Source organism: Trichomycterus rosablanca, chromosome 17 (genome assembly GCF_030014385.1).
Source record: "Trichomycterus rosablanca isolate fTriRos1 chromosome 17, fTriRos1.hap1, whole genome shotgun sequence".
Taxonomy (NCBI): domain Eukaryota; kingdom Metazoa; phylum Chordata; class Actinopteri; order Siluriformes; family Trichomycteridae; genus Trichomycterus; species Trichomycterus rosablanca.
In genome coordinates, this window is record NC_086004.1 from 7,466,665 (window position 1) to 7,486,926 (window position 20,262).

A 20,262-nucleotide genomic window follows, 5' to 3' on the forward strand; every position below is an offset into this window, starting at 1 on the left:
CCGATGGTGTCGCTGCTACAGTGTATACTACCAAATATGCAGTTTGGGACGCAGCCCTAAACTCCCTTGACGTCAGAGGTCAGAGTTAAAAAAGGTTTCAATTCTGCCAGCGAGCCATAAAAAAAATAATAACTATTATTATTAATATTATTATTATTATTATTATTATAAACAAAGTAGCAATATAGTATTGTCAGTAGTATTAGTAGTCAACGTAATTTATTACTAAATGCAACATTTTATTTGAAAAAAAAATGGTCACTAACACATAGTGGAGTTTGCATGTTCTCCCCGTGTCTGTGTGGGTTTCCTTCGGGTGCTCCGGTTTCCTCCCACAGTCCAAAGACATGCAAGTGAGGTGAATTGGAGACACTCAATTGTCCAAGACTGTGTTTGATATAAACTTGTGTGAAGTAATGAACGTTGTGTAATGAGTAACTACCGTTCCTGTCATGAATGTAACCAAAAGTGTAAAACATGACGTTAAAACCCTAATAAACAAACAAACTAACTAACACATAGAATGCCAGCATCTTTAATGTCAGGCCACATTCCACATGTTACAACAACATGGCTTTGTAGTAAGAGACTGCAAATACTAGACTTGCTAATGAAGTGCACCTGCCATAATGAAATCATTCCAAGTCCAAATGTTTAATCAAGGTAGAACAATACTGTGGCTAAAAAGCAAATAACAAGAAAGGAGACAAGCACACATAAAAAGGTGACCAAATTAATACAAACAAAAACTGGGTCAAGAATATGTTTAAATGACAAAATTTAAGGCTTGATGCTTAACAACAATGTACTGCATGAAATCAATGATATCTTAACACTGTCATGACCTTCAATCAATATTCAATATTTAATATTTATCATGTAAAACAATCAGGCACACTGCTGTGACAGAAGGTGTTTGGGCAGTGTGTTTTCTCCTGGAACTGCCATTACCACAAAGTTGCAAATCATCATCTGAAAATAAAAAAAACAAATCACACAATGTATAAAACATGAAATCAGCTAACTAAAATATTACTGTATTGTATTTTTAAATTTAAATATGTTGCATATTCACAAGTCTAAATCTTGCTATGGTTTTGGTTTGGATGGATCTTGGTTATATTTTGACATTAAAAGTCTTGGGTGGGGTTTGTGTTGATTATGTCAATTGTTAAAAGTCTTGTTTTGATCCAAAGAGTTGAGCATCTTGGTCATTACAAAAACCATTCTTGATTTGCCTTAACCTTGGGTGGTAAGCGTATTCATCTACAATTACAGTTTTGGTCTTGTCTTCAATGGAATAGACCTGGGTCTTGACCATTTTAGTTATTGCCCTGTATTGACCTTAGCTGTCTAGTCTTGTCTTTTTTGGTATAGGTCTTGTTCATGAATGGTATGGATCTTTGTAGTGGTCAGTATGGGCAATAGAAGCTCAGTGGTAAGGGTACTGGACTAGTAGAGGATTGCTGGTTCAAGCCCCACCCTAGCCAGTTTGCCCTTGAGCAACGCTCTTAACCCTTCATTGCTTGGATTGTATTTAATTACAATTGTAAGTCATTTTGGATAAATGTGTTTGCTAAATGCCATAATTGTAAATGTTTGGGTCTTGTCTTAATTAAAAACTTAAATGGAATGTATCTTGATCATAAATGTCTTGGTCTTGTCTTTGTCATGTTTGGTATGGGTCTTGTTCCTGAATGGTATTGATCATAAACATCTTGGTCTTGCCCTAATCATGATTGGTACAGGTCTTGTTTTAATCTTGATTGATGGGGTCTGTAGTACACAACAGTAAATTGATCTCTTGCCTGTGCATTAGCCATCACGCTGCAGTCCTCCAGGTTCACACTTCCATTGTTTCTGCAAGTGGTTGGAGCTACACGCACTTCAATGGAGTATTTAACCCCTAAAGGAGGGACAATCTGAGAAAAGAACACAACAGTAATTATATCACTGGTTGAGTACCAGCTTTTTAAGGTAAAATACAACAAGATGACAGGATGGTCACTGAAGGTATGATACTAATGCACCACTTGCCTGAGCAGAGTCAGATAGGATGTCCACTACTTTAAGTGCATAAGCATAACTGCTCATGCGATTGTGTTCAATGATGGCAAAGTTGGCTACTTTGACTACGTCTGGATTGATGTTTTGTGCCGAGCTGCTCACAGACACAATATGAGCCACAACGACAGTGAAAATAAAGCGCAGGATGGAAGTCATCTTGATGCAGTACAGATCTGTTGAAATAAAAATTACAGTGGTTACATTCACTTCTGCTCCAGATGTTGATGTGGAATTTTTAACAGAACATATGTAAAACCAACCACACTGTGTATGTAATACAGAAATAAATGTGATTTTATGGACCTACAACAGGTCTGTGTGATGTTTGCATTTCTCAGATAATGTGCCAGCTGTCTTCAAACTGAACACTTTCACTCCCTATGGTTTTTACTCTTACTTAAAATTTCGAAATTCCATGCGCAGTCCTCTTTACAGAGAACTACTGGGGTGATTGGAATGCACCTGTAGTCTCACAGGGCCAGCCAAGGTAGCTCATTTGCCGCTGAAGTTTATCTTGTTAAAGCTAAAGCCAAAATTGTACCTGATGCCTGGTGGCACCAGCACCAGAATAAATAAACCACTCACTACGTGATAACACAATCTAGAGTGTTCTATTTCTTTTATACAGCATTTTTTAAATAAAGTAAGTCAAAACAGCCCATTTAAATAAGATTACTGCCAGAAACGAACCTTAATTTGACCTCAGCTTAGAGATGTGTTGTGAGATCTGGCCCTAAAATTCAAAATATCTCATGATTAAATTTTAATCGTGAACAGTTTTACTTTTTCTTACCTGATTGTTTTCCTTGTAGATTCTTCTTGCAGATCAGGTAGAACAGTGGATTAGGAACAGTGATGCAGCACTGTTATTTATATCTATATATCTGACCCTGGTGTACCATTACATTGCACTGCATCACTGACTCTCCTCCAATTACACTCTCACATCTTATTCTCTTACACCATTCTGCTTACCCAAGGACTCGCACACAAAAAAAGTAATAAGTTACTGATAAACACACAGATTTGGCACACTAAGTACCAAACTAAATGCTGACGATACTACACACCAATTTCCAGCTTTGTAGTAAGAGACTGCACATACTAGACTGACCTGCCAGTTGTCCAGACCTGTCTCCTAAAAGACAGTGGTAGCTTAATGGTTAAAATTCTGAACTAGAGATCAGAAGGTTGCTTGTTCAAGCCTCACCACCATCAAGTTGTTACAAAAAGTCACTGTGGTTTAAAGCATCTGTTAAACGCTGTAAAAATAAAAATGTGAGGTGCATCATGAAGTGTTATATATCAGACCATGTGCAATGCTGTTCTATTTGAGACTCCACACAACACCCGTTTCCAAATTCTAACAGATTAAATGGGAACTTAAACAAGAGACATAGTTTTTTATTGTCTGCCTATTTAGTTAGCCAATCTGTGGGGTCTTTTTTCAGTTTATGGTGCAGGTGTGCATGCTGCAGTTAGGTGTCTATAAAGGAGCGCTTTATTGTCCCAGAGTGATAATGTAGTTGGTACAGTGAAATCTGTGTGGTAGGTATAGTTTACAAAATCATGAAGGACTGTATCTAGCAGATCACTGTAACTACGGACCTTTTAACAAGGACCTTTATGGTCAGATAATCTTATTCCTTCACATTCAGCATTAAGCCCTAAACAATAATAACAACAAATTAAAAAAAACAGTTGTCGCCTATAAATAAAAATCCCTTTATTTTTTAGTTTTTTTATTTATTGTACAATCATATTAGCCGACTTATTAGGAGTGTTAACTTTAATTTGATTCACTTTAATTACTTGCTCCCATCAGTAGAAACCCAGCAGTAAGGTGTGTCTTCTAGTGCTTGCTGAGCAATTTCCACAGAATGCCATTCAATAGAATCGGATAGTTCACGAACAACTCATCACGGTGTTGACAGGAGCCTCTGTGTTAGTACGTGTACGTGAAAATCAGACTTATTTTAACAAAACAGATGCACTCCTAAAAATACCTAAAAACATACACACAGAATAGCGAGTGCAGACTAGAAAAGCAGAATCCCGGACATTTTTGGTGATTTAAAAATTTTTTAGGTCTTAAAAAGAGGACATGTCGGGGAAAAAGAGGACGTATGGTCACCCTAAGTAAATGTATTTCAACCAAAAACAAATACATAATCAGTAGTTCTGAAATGTTTTTAGATTGTGACAGAGATACTGTGGTACTTGACCTTAATCAGTGTGTTTCACAAGGCTGCATGTATTTCATAAATCTGCAAACATTGCAAATACATCTTAAGTGTCTTGCTCTTTTGTCAACACACTCTAGGCAAACATTTTGTTCTGTATGTCCACTGGCTAAAAATCATGAGACAGCTTTTTTTGTTTCTTCTTTATTGCAGAATTATTGCAAGTTACAAGATGTGTTCTGATGCCCAATATATACACAAAGTTTGTGAAACAGGGCGGGTCGCAGCTTTCTACTGAAGTGCACCTGCCATAATGTAATGTTTAATCAAGGTAGAACAATACTGTGGCTAAAAAGCAAGTAATAAAAAAGGGGACAAACACACATAAAAGGTGACCAAATTAATAGAAACAAAGATTATGTCAAGGATATGTTTGAATGACTAAATACTTAACAACAACGTACCTACTGTCAAACACGATGTTGATAGCATTATACATGAGGATGTATATACTTTAATCGATATGTGAGAATATTGATTGATAACCAAGCACTACATGACAGACACATCAATATTCAATATTTATCATATTGTAAGACGATCAGGCACACTGCTGTGACAGAAGGCGATTGGGCAGTGTGTTTTGTCCTGGAACTGCCATTACCACAAAGTTGCAAATCATCATCTGAAAATAAAAGATAAATTACAATGTATAAAACATTAAATTAATTAATTACAATATTGCAAAAAAGCCATCCACTGTAAGTCTTAATCTTGCTATGGTTTTGGTTTGGATGGATCTTGGTCATATTTTGACATTAAAAGTCTTGAGTGGGATGGCTGTTGGTTATGTCAATTGTTTAAAGTCTTGTTTTGATCCAAAGAGTTATGTGTCTTGGTCAGCACACAACCATTATGGTTCTTTACTTGCTTTTACCTTGGGTGGTAAGCATATTCGCCTAGACAATTGTCTTGAATGGAATAAATCTAAGTCTTGACCAGTTTAGTTCTTGTCCTGTCTTGACTTGCTGGTATGCTTCTTGTCTTTGTCATGGATCTTGGTCTTGATTTAAACGTCTTGGTCTTGTCCTAGTCATGACTGACAGGTCTTGTTTTAGTCTTGATGGCGTCTGGAGTACACAACAGTAAATTGATCTCTTGCCTGTGCATTAGCCATCACGCTGCAGTCCTCCAGGTTCACACTTCCATTGTTTCTGCAAGTGGTTGGAGCTACACGCACTTCAATGGAGTATTTAACCCCTACAGGAGGGAAAATCTGGGAAAATACCACAACAGTAATTAGTTAGTACCAGCTTTTTAAGGTAAAATACAACAAGCTGAACACTAAAGGTATGACACTAATGCACCACTTGCCTGAGCGGAGTCAGATAGGATGTCCACTATTTTAAGTGCATAAGCAGAATTGCTCATGCGATTGTGTTCAATAATGGCAAAGTTGGCTACTTTGACTACGTTTGGATTGATGTTTTGTGCCGAGCTGCTCACAGACACAATATGAGTCACAACAACAGCGAAAATAAAGCGCAGGATGGAAGTCATCTTGGTGCAGTACAGATCTGTTGAAATAAAAATTACAGTGGTTACATTCACTTCTGCTCCAGATGTTGATGTGCAATTTTTAACAGAGCATAATGGAAAACCAACTTCCTTTTTGTTTTTCCTCTTGGTTAATTTAATTTTTCTTAATTATAATGATATTTTAGTCAAGTTGTGTGTCAACAAAACAGCTGAATAAACTGAGATCTAGCCCTAAACCGCAAAAAAATCTCATGATTACATTTTATGTAACATTTTATTACATTTTATGTAATCATAAACAGACAGTTTTACTCTTTCTTACCTGATTGTTTTCCTTGTGGATTGTTCTTGCAGATCAGGTAGAACAGTGGAGTAGGAACAGTGATGCAGCGCTGGTATTTATATGTATATATGAAACCTGCTGTACCAGTATAATGCACTGCGTCACTAACTCCCCTCCAGTTACACTCTCACATTTTATTATATAACACCTTTCTGCTCACATAAGGATTCGCACACAAAACGAGTGATAACTCACAGAGAAACACGCAGGTTTGTACACCAAGGATCAAACTAAGCACGAACAATATTACACACCTATTCCCAGACAGTGCACGGAGACCAGAGTATTCTGATCACGTGACCCAACTAAGCTTTCGTTACACCATGTCACGTGGTGTCCGAAAACTAAACACACCCCTGTACAATCGAATGTTATAATAATAAAAATACAATTAGTTCTACTAACTATATATGTATAGCCATGTTAAATAAATTATTTTCATTTTACAAACCCCCGCGATTTAATTCAAAACGAATTATTTGTCACCACAGATGTTTTTTATTTGTAAATAGCAACGTTTGCAACAAAGTAGTGATGTTAACATTAGTGGTGTGCGATACTGCAAAATTCGGTATCAATCCGATATCAAGTCACGACAACAAGACACAGCACGGTGAGCATGTAAGATAGGAGAGGGTTTCTACGAGACAAACGCTTGCTGGGTGAATAAATATGTATGTGTGTGTCTGTGTTAATTTAAAATAAAAAAAACAGATACAAATCTGTTTACATTTATAAGCACAAAGTCAAAACAAAAGTGAACTCATCAAAACAAACGTACGGAATGAGATTCTCACTACGCATGCTCAGATTCACTGACCTACGTTTTTAGCGTAGTCGGTGCGCAAAGTGCGTAAGATGCGTTCGTACTTTACCTATAATTTAAACTATCATTTCCGTAAAAATTGCCCCTATTTCAGTATGTACAAACCAAAGTATTCAAAAACTTGCACTCTTCTGTCAGAAAGTTTATTCACATATCAGGTTGAATCTCACAGTTTTGGGGTGCGCATGAGCAGAAGAGAACTGTTGTGATCCAAATACCATCTTATACACTAAGTAGTGTGCTACTTACACTTCGACTAATGGCTAGGCTACAGTTTCAGCCACACTGCATAGGATTGTGTGTGCGGATTGAGACACAGCCATCCGCAAAGAACGTCCGTCTGTGCCAAATTTCTGACAGAGTTGCGTTTACATCCCAGGACTCTGATGTTCAGACGGTAAATTAAAATTTGGTTGTGAAGCATCATGATCCAAAAGATAATTACATCAAAATGCCACAACGACAATGTCAATGCATTAAGGGTTTGATCAGGGATTCAAGTTATTAAATTACTGCAACAGTTAGAATCTGAATGAATACGAGTTGCACAATAACACACTAGGTGGCGCTATATGTCTACACAGCCTGTGACCCACACTCCAGTCCAGTTTGTGGCAGTAATGCACCACCACAGGTTTGCCAATTGCCAAATAAAATCCAAGAGAGAAAGAGTTCATACTGAGTTTGGGATGAACTGTAATTGATCTAATACTTAAACCCTGAGCAGCAGAAGTCATGGTAGTAAAGAAAGTAGTGATTGTTCCAGGTAACGGTGCAGGTGATGTTCAACACTGCAACTGGTATAGATGGGCCAACAAACAGATTAATAAGGTATGAAAATGGGCATTATACTGGGTACTGATGTGACTGGCAAAATAAGACACTTTTGAGGTTCATGGTATTTATATGTTTTTATTTCAAGACATTGGAAACGTTTCATGGCTGAAGACGTTTGTTTTTAATAATGGGTTGCCAAGTAGTTTGATTACAAATACGCAGTAACAACTTTGTTTTGGTCAGAGTCGCTGTGCGTGCGGATTCCTATGCTCACTGGGTGCACACTTGTCCTCACTTATTTGTAGTCCTTAATTCGTTAATTTATTAATTCAGTCACTTTTTTATTCATCTTTAGAGTTGTCTAGCAGTGGGCCTACAAAAGGCAGGAGCTTCACTCACAAATACTTTTTTCACTGACTTAACTACTTATCAAGTTATTTTTACTGTGCTTTTTAACAATGACAATGCACTTACACAGGACGCAAAGACAATGATTTGATAAGTATAAAGATTATGGAGGATTTTTTAGCTTATTTGTATATTTTGTCAGGGACCTTTAGAAGAAAAGAGATGCTTTGCAACAGAGTTAGCTAACAAACTAATTTTACTTAGTTTACTTACTTAGTCCCTGGGCAGGTAAACATTACTAATACTGAAAAAAGAAAAACACAATAAAAATCATAAATGTACTGTAATCAAATACTGTACTGTAATTGATATCACATTTTTACCCAGTTGAACACCTATGACCTGTTTGACCTGTTTGTTAGTCAGTGCTTCTCACTATTATCAAAACATCAACTGAGGAAACATGTTTTTGAAATAATGGTGTTTCACCCCTTCAGTACAGTTTTAAGTACATAAAAATAACATGTAAACAATGAAAATGACTATTATATTTTGATATTCTTCAGATTCCGGGTGTGTGCTGTCAGCTGAAGAACATGCCAGATCCAGGTGGGTAAGATTTATTACTGAAAATGTAATTTCAGTGCCAGTGTAGTTATTGTTAATTTTGTACTGGTGCTATGAGGCAAATGTATCTAACAAGTAATGGAAGCCTATGGGTAGCAGTTGTTTAACCTGCATGTTTAAATTCATTGTCTCCCTCTAAATACATTTATTTAGTTAATCATTCATTCCCTTCGCTATATGAACCTTTTTTTTCCCCCCAAGAGTTAATGTTAGGATCTGTCCTGAAGTAACTCAAAAATCAATAAAGATCAACTGTCCATAAAAATGGTCACACACTACATTGGGAACTTCACTGAGCTTTAGTAAAAAAGCACAAAAAAACACTGAAAATGCCAGATTATTGACTTTACATTTCGTTATCAGTTATTTATAATACCTTTTTTGCTTTGTCTTTTCAATGGTGTACCAGTGACGGCCAGAGAAAGCATATGGCTGCCTTTCATGGAACAGGACCTGCAATGTGATGAAGAGACTGTGATTATTGGCCACAGCTCTGGAGCTGCTGCTGCAATGAGGTATGAAGCAATGATTTGGTTATACCTTACAAATAATTCTGGGGGACATTGCACAGCTTGGTGTTACAGGGTGTTACTTTATTGCTGCCTACTATGTGGTTGAGGTACTTGCATTAGAGATGGAGGCATATTTACAGTGTATCACAAAAGTGAGTACACCCCTCACATTTCTGCAGATATTTAAGTATATCTTTTCATGGGACAACACTGACAAAATGACACTTTGACACAATGAAAAGTAGTCTGTGTGCAGCTTATATAACAGTGTAAATTTATTCTTCCCTCAAAATAACTAAAAATACAGCCATTAATGTCTAAACCACCGGCAACAAAAGTGAGTACACCCCTAAGAGACTACACCCCTAAATGTCCAAATTGAGCACTGCTTGTCATTTTCCCTTCAAAATGTCATGTGATTTGTTAGTGTTACTAGGTCTCAGGTGTGCATAGGGAGCAGGTGTGTTCAATTTAGTAGTACAGCTCTCACACTCTCTCATACTGGTCACTGAAAGTTCCAACATGGCACCTCATGGCAAATAACTCTCTGAGGATCTTAAAAGACGAATTGTTGCGCTACATGAAGATGGCCAAGGCTACAAGAAGATTGCCAACACCCTGAAACTGAGCTGCAGCACAGTGGCCAAGATCATCCAGCGTTTTAAAAGAGCAGGGTCCACTCAGAACAGACCTCGCGTTGGTCGTCCAAAGAAGCTGAGTGCACGTGCTCAGCGTCACATCCAACTGCTGTCTTTGAAAGATAGCCGCAGGAGTGCTGTCAGCATTGCTGCAGAGATTGAAAAGGTGGGGGGTCAGCCTGTCAGTGCTCAGACCATACGCCGCACACTACATCAAATTGGTCTGCATGGCTGTCACCCCAGAAGGAAGCCTCTTCTGAAGTCTCTACACAAGAAAGCCCGCAAACAGTTTGCTGAAGACATGTCAACAAAGGACATGGATTACTGGAACCATGTCCTATGGTCTGATGAGACCAAGATTAATTTGTTTGGTTCAGATGGTCTCAAGCATGTGTGGCGGCAATCAGGTGAGGAGTACAAAGATAAGTGTGTCATGCCTACAGTCAAGCATGGTGGTGGGAATGCCATGGTCTGGGGCTGCATAAGTGCAGCAGGTGTTGGGGAGTTACATTTCATTGAGGGACACATGAACTCCAATATGTACTGTGAAATACTGAAGCAGAGCATGATCCCCTCCCTCCGGAAACTGGGTCGCAGGGCAGTGTTCCAGCATGATAATGACCCCAAACACACCTCTAAGACGACCACTGCTTTATTGAAGAGGCTGAGGGTAAAGGTGATGGACTGGCTAAGCATGTCTCCAGACCTAAACCCAATAGAACATCTTTGGGGCATCCTCAAGCGGAAGGTGGAGGAGCGCAAAGTCTCGAATATCCGCCAGCTCCGTGATGACGTCATGGAGGAGTGGAAAAGCATTCCAGTGGCAACCTGTGAAGCTCTGGTAAACTCCATGCCCAGGAGAGTTAAGGCAGTTCTGGGAAATAATGGTGGCCACACAAAATATTGACACTTCAGGAACTTTCACTAAGGGGTGTACTCACTTTTGTTGCCGGTGGTTTAGACATTAATGGCTGTATATTGAGTTATTTTGAGGGAAGAATAAATTTACACTGTTATATAAGCTGCACACAGACTACTTTTCATTGTGTCAAAGTGTCATTTTGTCAGTGTTGTCCCATGAAAAGATATACTTAAATATCTGCAGAAATGTAAGGGGTGTACTCACTTTTGTGATACACTGTATGTAAAGCATGTTCATATTTGTGTGTTACTACTGTGTGGTGCACTCTTTTGACTGAATGGCCACAAATTCCCATGGACATACTTAAAAGTCTTGTGACAAGCCTCCTCAAAAGATTAGCTGTTATAGCTGGAAAGGTCCCATAGAAATCACTCTATTTTTATACCATTTGTTTTTTAAATGGGATGTTCAACAAGCTCATAGTGTAGTGTCCAAATACTTTTGGCCACCATGTGTATTTATAAGTACAAACGGCATTGAGAGTATATTAGAGGTAAATATATGGAGTGGAATCACAGTAAATACCCAAACCACTGTATTGTAACGGACTGGTAGATCTACAGGACTTGTTATTTCTTTAAGTGATTCCTATTTCACTCTAACTGGATTTCACTGGATTTTAGGTATAGTGAGACACACCAGGTATTCGGCATAATCCTAGTGGGTGCCTACACTTCAGACCTGGGGGATGAGAATGAAAAAGAAAGTGGTAAGTCTTCTTCTGAAAAATGTTTTTGTTTATCAATGCCCAACATTTTTGCATTTTTAATGACTAATGTATCTAGTGTACTATATGCATGGATTTTTGAATAATGACAGATCACTCTTCTTTTCTGTCTTCACTCAGGGTATTTCAATCGTCCATGGCAGTGGGAGAAGATCAGAGAAAATGTGAAGAACATTGTTCAGTTTGGCTCCACAGATGACCCGTTCCTACCATGGGATGAGCAGCAAGAAGTAGCAGATGGACTAAAGGCAGAACTGCACAAATACACAGATCGGGGACATTTCCAGAATACACACTTCCCAGAGCTGATCAGTGCTGTTGGAAAACTGATAAAGGCTGTATAAGTAGCTGTAGAATAGCCCTTCTTTTCCCTGAGAGAACTGAAATTGGTTCCAATGGACCAATTTTTATTAAAAAAAAAAAGCAGTAATTATAATGAGAGAGAACTTGTTTTACTTCCACTGCACAACGTTTAGTTTACAGTAACATCAGTAGGACTGTCTACTGTCTGTACAAATTCAAGATCTACAAAATAAAGGGTTAAATAACGGGGAAAAAAACAAGAATCTTACACAGGTAAAGTATGTTAGATAAATATCTGTAGAAATTTGTTTCTACAGGTGAGGTGGCACAGTAAGCTCAGACAGAATTATCTACATAATGAACCGAGCTTGTGTAAACATCAGCTATAATCAGTGTAGAGGTAGTGACTGATTAAACCATAATCCATGATTCTGCTTCAAATTTAGGGCTGTAGTTTTGGTAGTATTTTACTAATCAGTATAAATATACTGTAGTTGTATTTTAGCTATTATTATTTTTACCAGCCCGATGATCATTGAAGTCTTTTTGATGTCTTTCCTACAGTAAATAATACCCTTCCGGAAATGAAGCTTTGTCTTGCAAGGCCGGTCAACATATAGGAACGTTATTTAAAACCTGGCTATAAACGGTGCTAAAATCGAGCACTTGTTATGGCAGTATTCTTAAACCTACCCCAACACAAGAAATGTTTAATCCACAACACAAAATGTATGCGGAGGTATAGATTCGCTTATACAAAACATATTAAAACTAGTGGTTTCTCCATTATATGCACTTATTCCCACCCATTTTAAAGCCAAAATAATCAGACAGGCTCTCCAGACTTATCTCATCAGAGTTAAGACCGACCAAGCAAGACTAACCTGAACCAGAACAACAACACTATGACTAAATTAAATTCAACACAGTATCTCCAACACTTATTATATATACATAGAAGTTTACATTTTATAATTTTCAGTCAGTCATGTTAAAACAACCAAGTCTACACGTGAACACCAGTCATATTTTTACTGGGTTGAATACCTGAGGTTAAAAGTAAAGTGCAAACAGCTAAAAAAAAGTGAAACTCTTATGTACACTCGCTTATGCTGCTATTTATTTGGTTGTTTTATGACTTGTTTGAGGCGCTACATATAAAGGGGTAAGGCAGCTTAAAAAATTCACTTTTTAGACATAAAGGGCTTGAAATCTCTACCTCAAGTAAAGATGTCTGAATATTATGGGTGAAGCTTCAAAGCTGCTTAGCTGATGAGATCAGTCTGTGCATGAGCATACTAAAAGCAGACACAGTGATCACAACCATATGCTACCATAGTACCTTAGTATTAGTAATTAAGTGTAGCTGTATTGGAATATTAGTTCATAATTCAAAGTTCACAGTCTCTGCTCTAAAAAGAGACTATAAGATGCCGTGTTGAAATATTAGTAATGCTTTTTACTGATACTTTCAGAATTTAGAAATTATCTTACAATCTAGTCTAGAATTTGCTGCCGTTTGCCCACGATCCTGTCAAGGTCGGATCACCAAACACCCCCTCTGACACGTGTCCAACCTGTGGGTGCTTTTTATAATGTGCCAGTGATGATTTCACACACAGCGGTCTGTTGTGTACTAAGTCATGCTATGCTCCCTGCGACCAACCACCCAACCCCACGCTACAAGCACAGGGCCCTCTGACTAATCCAGGAGATCACATACTGCAGTGGTAAGAGACCGCATTCGACTATCCCTTTCTCAAACAAAGACAATTGTGTTTGTGTGGACGCCCGGCCTGCGTCGTGTTCAAACTCAGGAGCCCGAACATGATACAGTGGTGTGTTGGCGTGTTAGACTGCTGTACTACCCGAGCTCCCTTACAAACCCAATTTAAATAAAAACAAATTCTTAGAATGAATAGAAACATTCTATCTGAGCAGAAATGCAGGTGGGATCTGTGCTTCATTGTTTTATTTTGATGGATTGGATTTGATTAATCCAACCATGTGTATTTCTGATTCAAGGCACATCTCTAATTGAACTCAGGCATGCTACAACAAATAAAAGTCTAATCTTGCTTAATGTGGTAAAACTAAAGTTTTTAACAATACTATTAAAAGAATAACAACCAAAAGAATCTGAGTTTTATATGTTGAGCTTTTGAAATATAAACCCGTTATAAAGAATATAGCAGCCTAATGCACCATTTTTGTTATACAGCAGATAAGACTTTTCAGTTATTCATGTGTGGCTTAGCTTTTTAATTAAAATACGAGGGTTCTTTAAAAAGTTTCCGCACTTTTTTTTAAACTCTATTTACTAAGAACTTCAAAAACAAATATCATCACTTTTCTACATAATCACCTTCCGATGCATTTTTCCCAGCGTCATACCAACTTTTTAATGTCATCAGCAAAAAATGTTTTGGTTGAGCGTGTAGCCACTGATGCACCGCTGCTTTTACATCATCACATTAAAATCTTCTTCCCCTTAAAGCTTCTTTGAGCGTCCGAAAATGTGGAAATCAGATGCTGCTAAATCCGGACTATAAGCTCTCTCTTAGTCTCTCAGACACGACCAAATACTACTCCTTCCACCCTCATCGCTTCCAACCAAAATATAAAAGTGTGGAAACTTTTTAAAGATCCCTCGTATATAGGGGTTGGATTTGGGGTGGAATGTTTTTGGAGCTTCCGTAATTATGGCTGGTTTTAAAATGAACCTGAAATTCATTATGTAGATTTGCGTTTCCGTCTTCCTTTTGTGTAGCCACGTCCAAACCAACCACCCTGTACCGCCGTCTCCTCATCCTGATCAGCTGAACTTGGCACAGAGTCCACCAAAGCAGCAGGGAGCGCTAACGTTTTACGGCTGTGACTGACTTCTTCACCTGGCCTGAGAGGGGTTGCTAAGTTGAAGATGGGGTCCTCAGATCTGTTACATTGAAAATACATTAACTTGTGGAATAAGCTTGTGAAATCAAAGTGTTTTTAGGGGGGGGGGTCAAGTAACAAATAGTTACCTGTTGAAGGCTGGGATTTCAATACCCAACTCATCCATCAGGAGACGCATCACATCGTCACACTTTCCATTGATTTTCAGAGCGGCTAAATCGTCCTTTGGTGTCCACTACAAAAAAAAAACCAAATTATTTATTTTTTCACCCTGATTATCAGCACTTAAAATAGAAAAACAATTATGATAATCCAAGTACAAATTAATCAATCTTACCTGAAGGTTGACGATGTAGAGCTTTGGTCTTTTAGCAGCTGTCTTTTTCATACACCACAAACATGCATACTTCTTCAAGACCTGAAGCCATGACACTTAATATCAGAGGAGCTGGCAACACTCAAAACAGAATAATTTCTAAACTAAGCTCTAAATTTTACATCATGTTTTACACTTTGGTTACATTCATGACAGAGACGGTAGTTACTAGTTACACAAGACTCATCAGTTCAAGTTTTAATGTCAAACACATTTATGGACAATTTTGTGTCTCCAATGCACCTCACTTGCACGTCTTTGGACTGTGGGAGGTAACCGGAGCTCCTGGAGGAAAGAACTCCACACTGGGGAACGAACCTTCTTGCTGTGAGGCGACATTGCTACCCACCGATGCACTGTGCCACCCCATTCATTAATGGTAACGATCCTGTTTTTTCAGGTTGCACAGCAATCTATTATGCTAGCCCACCATCACTAAGATCTGGGTTTGAATCTCATGGTGCCATCAGCCAGCTGGGCATCTAGAGAGATATGATTGGATTGTGTTTTTTGTGTAGGGTTGTTTTGACACACTGTCCAGGGTACTATATTGGAAGGAAGTTTTACCATGGAGGGATGGACAGAAGTAATAAAGTTAGAGCACTACCCTTGTGACCTCAATGTGTGTGTGTGAATCAATGAATTAATTTGACCTGTGAATCAATTTTTTGATTCAATCAATTCAAAATAAGGTAAAGATTTGAGTATACAAGAAACACATTAAATAAAACAGATGAAGCAAGATGATGTGTGTGTCTGGCCTTAACTGGACTGAACAGGATGGTTTGTCGACTGACCTTCAGACTGGAGCCAAGGCACAGGATGAAATCGGCCTTCTCCGCAGCCTCTGTGGCACCTTTCCAGTTTAGTGGCTGCTCCAGAGTGCCTCTCTCACCAAAGTGCACTATGGTGTCTCTCAGCTCCCCTCCACAGTGAGAGCACTGCCGGCCTGTAGCGTGCCTGTGCAGTCCTGTGCGCTCTGTCACGTCAAACAATCGGATCACCTCCCGAACCGGAGAGCATGACACACAAACCTGTTACAAACAGCATTGTATGACTTAGATGATGCGGCTTACAGCAGCTAACAAGTACAGTAATAACAGTCTAGACTGACCCTTTACCTCTTGTTTGTGTTTTACAGAGGGATACAGTTAGTAGGTATTAAACCAACATGAGTATCACTGGGTCCAGACCTAATGTAATTGGCAGGTAAATACAGGGTAGGCCCATGTGTGCTGTTCTTATTCTTTAAATGCATTCTTTTATACCCATTTTTCAGCAAGAAATAAAGGATTGTTTTCATTTTGGCTTGGTTATAAAGGTAGAATTACCTCTATTAACATATTTCCATGGAGCTCGGAGAGTGCATGTCTGGGGAGACCACTACGCAAGTGGAGACCATCACAGTTTTGCGAGACAACATGTTGAATCTGCACAAACATACGAACAGTTACAAGCAGATTAGATACACAGATTAATATATATCAAATTACTCACTCACTTTCTTAACCGCTTATCCAATTAGGGTCGCTGGGGGGTGCTGGAGCCTATCCCAGCTTTTCAATGGGTGCAGGGCAGACACACATACACACACACATACACACACCCATTCACCTATAGGGCAATTCAGTGTCTCCAATTAAACCTGACTGCATGTTTTTGGACTGTGGGAGGACACCGGAGCTCCCGGAGGAAACCCACACAGACATGAGGAGAACATGCAGACCGTCCCGCCTGGGGATTGAACCCGGGTACCTTTTTGCTGTGAGGTGACAGTGCTACCCACCGAGTCACCATGCCACCCTTATATCAAATTAATATTTACCAAAAGCTCAACATTTAGTGGTCAGCTGAATTAACTCGTACACAAACCTAGATAGCTTTGTAGAAGTTTCACTTGCGGTATGTTTAAAGATCTAGCATTGCTAGTTTACACACCATTTTAACTTTGTGTAACATCCTGATACACATGTGAGTCAAGGTCGGCTCTGCATCGCTGAGGTCTGTATGCCTGGAGAACAGACAGACGAATAGATTTATGACATTAGTCATTTTAAATGTAATCTATTCCAACACAGAAAACAAATCAAGAGAAAATTTAGATGAATCTTGTACCTGACAGCATGTCCCTTTTGTAGTTGAGTCCACACTCCATTTGGGCCACGGTAATCCGGGATAGAAGCAGCCTGACAAACATTAAAAACAAATGTGAAGGTAAGAGTCAACATCTATCTAATTACCTGAAAATTATGTTGAAAACCAATGACTGCAACAAATGAAACAATTGCAAATTCCACCTGAGTGTTCTCTTTCATTTCATTTCACTTCCAACAAATACTCTTGTTAGGATGCCTGGTTCTATGGAAAATGGGCACAAGGCAGTAATACCCTGGACAGGGTGCCAATCCATCGCAGGGCTTCGGTCATCCTCTTTTCTCAGACATAGCCAATCATGCCTGTGTAGATGCCCAGCCAGCCAACAGCAACACAGCCAATTTTATATAATTTATTAAACCTAACCTATATGATGCATTAAAACTGGATGCTAGATATTGATTATTGCTGCGCCCAATTGAGGTCATGTGCCCCCTCTGACAGGGGCACAGCCAATGATCGCTTCTTTTCACACAATAAGTCTCGGAGTGCAGTATCGCCCACTGAGAGTCATGCACTGCCATATGTAAACACCTCTTCTGCATCCGCTACCAGCCGTCAAAGGCTGTAATTGCAGCAGGAGTGAGGAACCCCAACAATTGCTCAACCATTTCCCTCCCTCCTACAGCCCCAGTAAATCATGTCTGTGTAGGCGCCCGGATAGTGTATAACATCTGAGATTTAAACTCGAATTGCAGCGGTGACAGGCTGTGACTGCTGTGCCATACAAGCACCGACTTTTAGAACTTTAGTGTACCGTGCTGATTCCAGCTCCTGTGTAGATGACGGCGTGCTGGGCTTGGCGCATGGCCTCTGCCAGCTGCTTCACTTTGGTCCTTAGAGCTTCAGCATCATCATAGAGCTGCAACCAGCAAAACACAAAGACACGAGTGATTCAGATCAAGCATAATTAAGGATTTTAAGACAATACAGCAGTAAAACTTTTAAGCTTCAAATAAAACAAAATGTTGCCTGTCAAACCCACCTCTTCTTGTTTTCTTTTTAAGATGTTTCTCCGGGCCTGCCGTTTGTTCAGCTCTTGAACGGTATCTTGATGAAGCTGAAGCAGAGCACACTCCTCTTCAGTTCGCTCAGTTTCAGATTTCTTAAGTATTCTGGCCACCTGATTACGTTTCAAATAAATAGTTAGATCATTAGATTACCTGCAGACTGTACATACTGGCAACGGAAAGTTTGTCTTAGGGTTACATTTTATGTATGAATTCTGGATTCTCTTATGTTAACATTACATTGCCTCCAAGAATAAAGCTTGGGTTCATTTAACTTATTTAACTTATAGAGCCATTGATTAAGAAAAAAGCTTTGTTTATTTTATTGTTTTAAATATTTTGCCACAGTAACACCAGGTGGCAGACTGTACTAAACATATATGTTTTCAGATAGACATATAATCATAATCAGAAACATTTTGCTTTTTGGTTATTTAATTGAAGAAAATGTAAAAATGTTCTCATGTTTTTTGCCAACACAGCACTTTACATGATGCTTTGAATCAAACATCGGTGGATAAGTGAAGCCATCATTAAAAACTGGGTATCTTGTACTGAATTTGTAATACAGTGCTTTCCCATTAGCAGCATGGTGGCTCAGTGGGTAGCCCCCAGGTAGAGTGGTCAGGGCCTTTTTGTGTGGAGTTTGCATGGGTTTCCTCCGGGTGCTCCGGTTTCCTCCCACAGTCGTGTGAACTGGAGATACAAAAAGGCGCCCTGGATATGAGTGTGTATGAATGTGTGTTTGCTCTGTGATAGACTGCCAACCTGTCCAGGGTGTTTCCTGCGATTCGCCCAGTGAATCACACCCACCACGACCCTGAATAGGATAAACCTGAGGTAAGATAACCCAATTGTGGGTTAAGGCGCTTGCTCAAGGGCCCAACAGTGGTCACCTGAAGGTGGTGGGGTTTTAAATAGTAATCCAAATCCAATTGTGGGTTGAGCTTACTCATGGTCCAACAATTCAGGCAACTGTGTATTTAGGGCTCAACAAAGCAAATATAAATTAAGAGCTTAATAGCCCAACAATGGACACTTGGCTGTGACTGGATTGAACATGAGTCCAGTATCCTAACAGCTGAGCCACAGCCATGCAAAATCTATGGTGGTTTAAGCGTTGATATTAGTAAAGCAAGAACCAAAACTGAAATTCTTGTTTTCCTACAGATTAAATGAATAAAAAATAAATGAGTGAAGTGTTTAGTACTACCACACTGATGAACTGAAGGCTGGACAGTTTTGGATTAGATTCTATACTGGTACTGACTCTTCCAGTAAAAGCCACTGTGGCTTTAGGTTTTTATAGCAGCCAGGTAGAAACTTTATCTTATTCCAGTGATAGTAAACAGTCATTTAAAGACCAAGATGAAGATATTCAGTACCAGCAGCCCTGTGATTCTTACTGATTCAGATGAATCTAGCTCGGTTTACTAAACGCGTGCACTTAAAGGATTATAGAAATGTATAAAACCCAAAGTCCGTGTACTCACATGTTTAAATGTGCTTCTCTGATTCTCTTTCTGAATCAGTTTAGCTTTTTCCAGCGCTTTTCTCTCAGCTCGGGAAAATCCGCCTGTTTCTGGATGAGGCTCCATTCTCCATCCACCACTATTTACCTCAGCATAACACTGAGTAGCTTTTACATTTTCAAAATAAAAGCCCCACCCTGACTCCTGTTACGTGCATGGATTACCGCCTTTACTGTCTATGCAGTCGCAACATTTTCAAAATAAAAGCCCCACTTTACTGTGTTTAGTGCGGGGATTATAATAATCGCTTTTGCTGTACTGTATATGCAGTCGCAACATTTTCAAAATAAAAGCCCCACTTTACTGTGTTTAGTGCGGGGATTATAATAATCGCTTTTGCTGTACTGTATATGCAGTCGCAACATTTTCAAAATAAAAGCCCCACTTTACTGTGTTTAGTGCGGGGATTATAATAATCGCTTTAGCTGTATATGCAGTCGCAACATTTTCAAAATAAAAGCTTCACCTGACTCGTGTTGAGTG

At 39.0% G+C, this 20,262-nt stretch overlaps 4 protein-coding genes across 4 annotated transcripts; 1 reads left to right on the plus strand and 3 right to left on the minus strand.

Annotated features, from left to right (window-relative positions):
• Positions 1–653: 653 nt before the first annotated feature.
• Positions 654–2,890, minus strand: zgc:194981 (uncharacterized protein LOC561073 homolog). Its single transcript, XM_063013372.1, has 4 exons — positions 2,861–2,890; positions 2,038–2,240; positions 1,809–1,922; positions 654–972 (listed from the first exon to the last, which is right to left on the minus strand). The coding sequence occupies exons 2-4, from the start codon at positions 2,221–2,223 to the stop codon at positions 889–891; spliced, it is 384 nt and encodes a 127-aa protein (XP_062869442.1). The 5' UTR covers positions 2,224–2,240; positions 2,861–2,890; the 3' UTR covers positions 654–888.
• Positions 2,891–3,768: 878 nt separating this feature from the next.
• LOC134331431 (cystatin-1-like) lies at positions 3,769–6,425 on the minus strand. Its single transcript, XM_063012843.1, has 4 exons — positions 6,112–6,425; positions 5,625–5,827; positions 5,413–5,526; positions 3,769–4,935 (listed from the first exon to the last, which is right to left on the minus strand). The coding sequence occupies exons 2-4, from the start codon at positions 5,808–5,810 to the stop codon at positions 4,852–4,854; spliced, it is 384 nt and encodes a 127-aa protein (XP_062868913.1). The 5' UTR covers positions 5,811–5,827; positions 6,112–6,425; the 3' UTR covers positions 3,769–4,851.
• A 1,174-nt stretch (positions 6,426–7,599) lies between these two features.
• Positions 7,600–11,945, plus strand: rbbp9 (retinoblastoma binding protein 9). Its single transcript, XM_063012778.1, has 5 exons — positions 7,600–7,789; positions 8,650–8,692; positions 9,120–9,225; positions 11,406–11,491; positions 11,630–11,945. The coding sequence occupies exons 1-5, from the start codon at positions 7,694–7,696 to the stop codon at positions 11,851–11,853; spliced, it is 555 nt and encodes a 184-aa protein (XP_062868848.1). The 5' UTR covers positions 7,600–7,693; the 3' UTR covers positions 11,854–11,945.
• sirt7 (sirtuin 7) lies at positions 11,940–19,845 on the minus strand. Its single transcript, XM_063012777.1, has 10 exons — positions 19,741–19,845; positions 18,223–18,360; positions 17,995–18,099; positions 17,199–17,269; positions 17,022–17,094; positions 16,415–16,513; positions 15,881–16,117; positions 15,045–15,125; positions 14,836–14,942; positions 11,940–14,747 (listed from the first exon to the last, which is right to left on the minus strand). The coding sequence occupies exons 1-10, from the start codon at positions 19,843–19,845 to the stop codon at positions 14,546–14,548; spliced, it is 1,218 nt and encodes a 405-aa protein (XP_062868847.1). The 3' UTR covers positions 11,940–14,545.
• Positions 19,846–20,262: the final 417 nt, after the last annotated feature.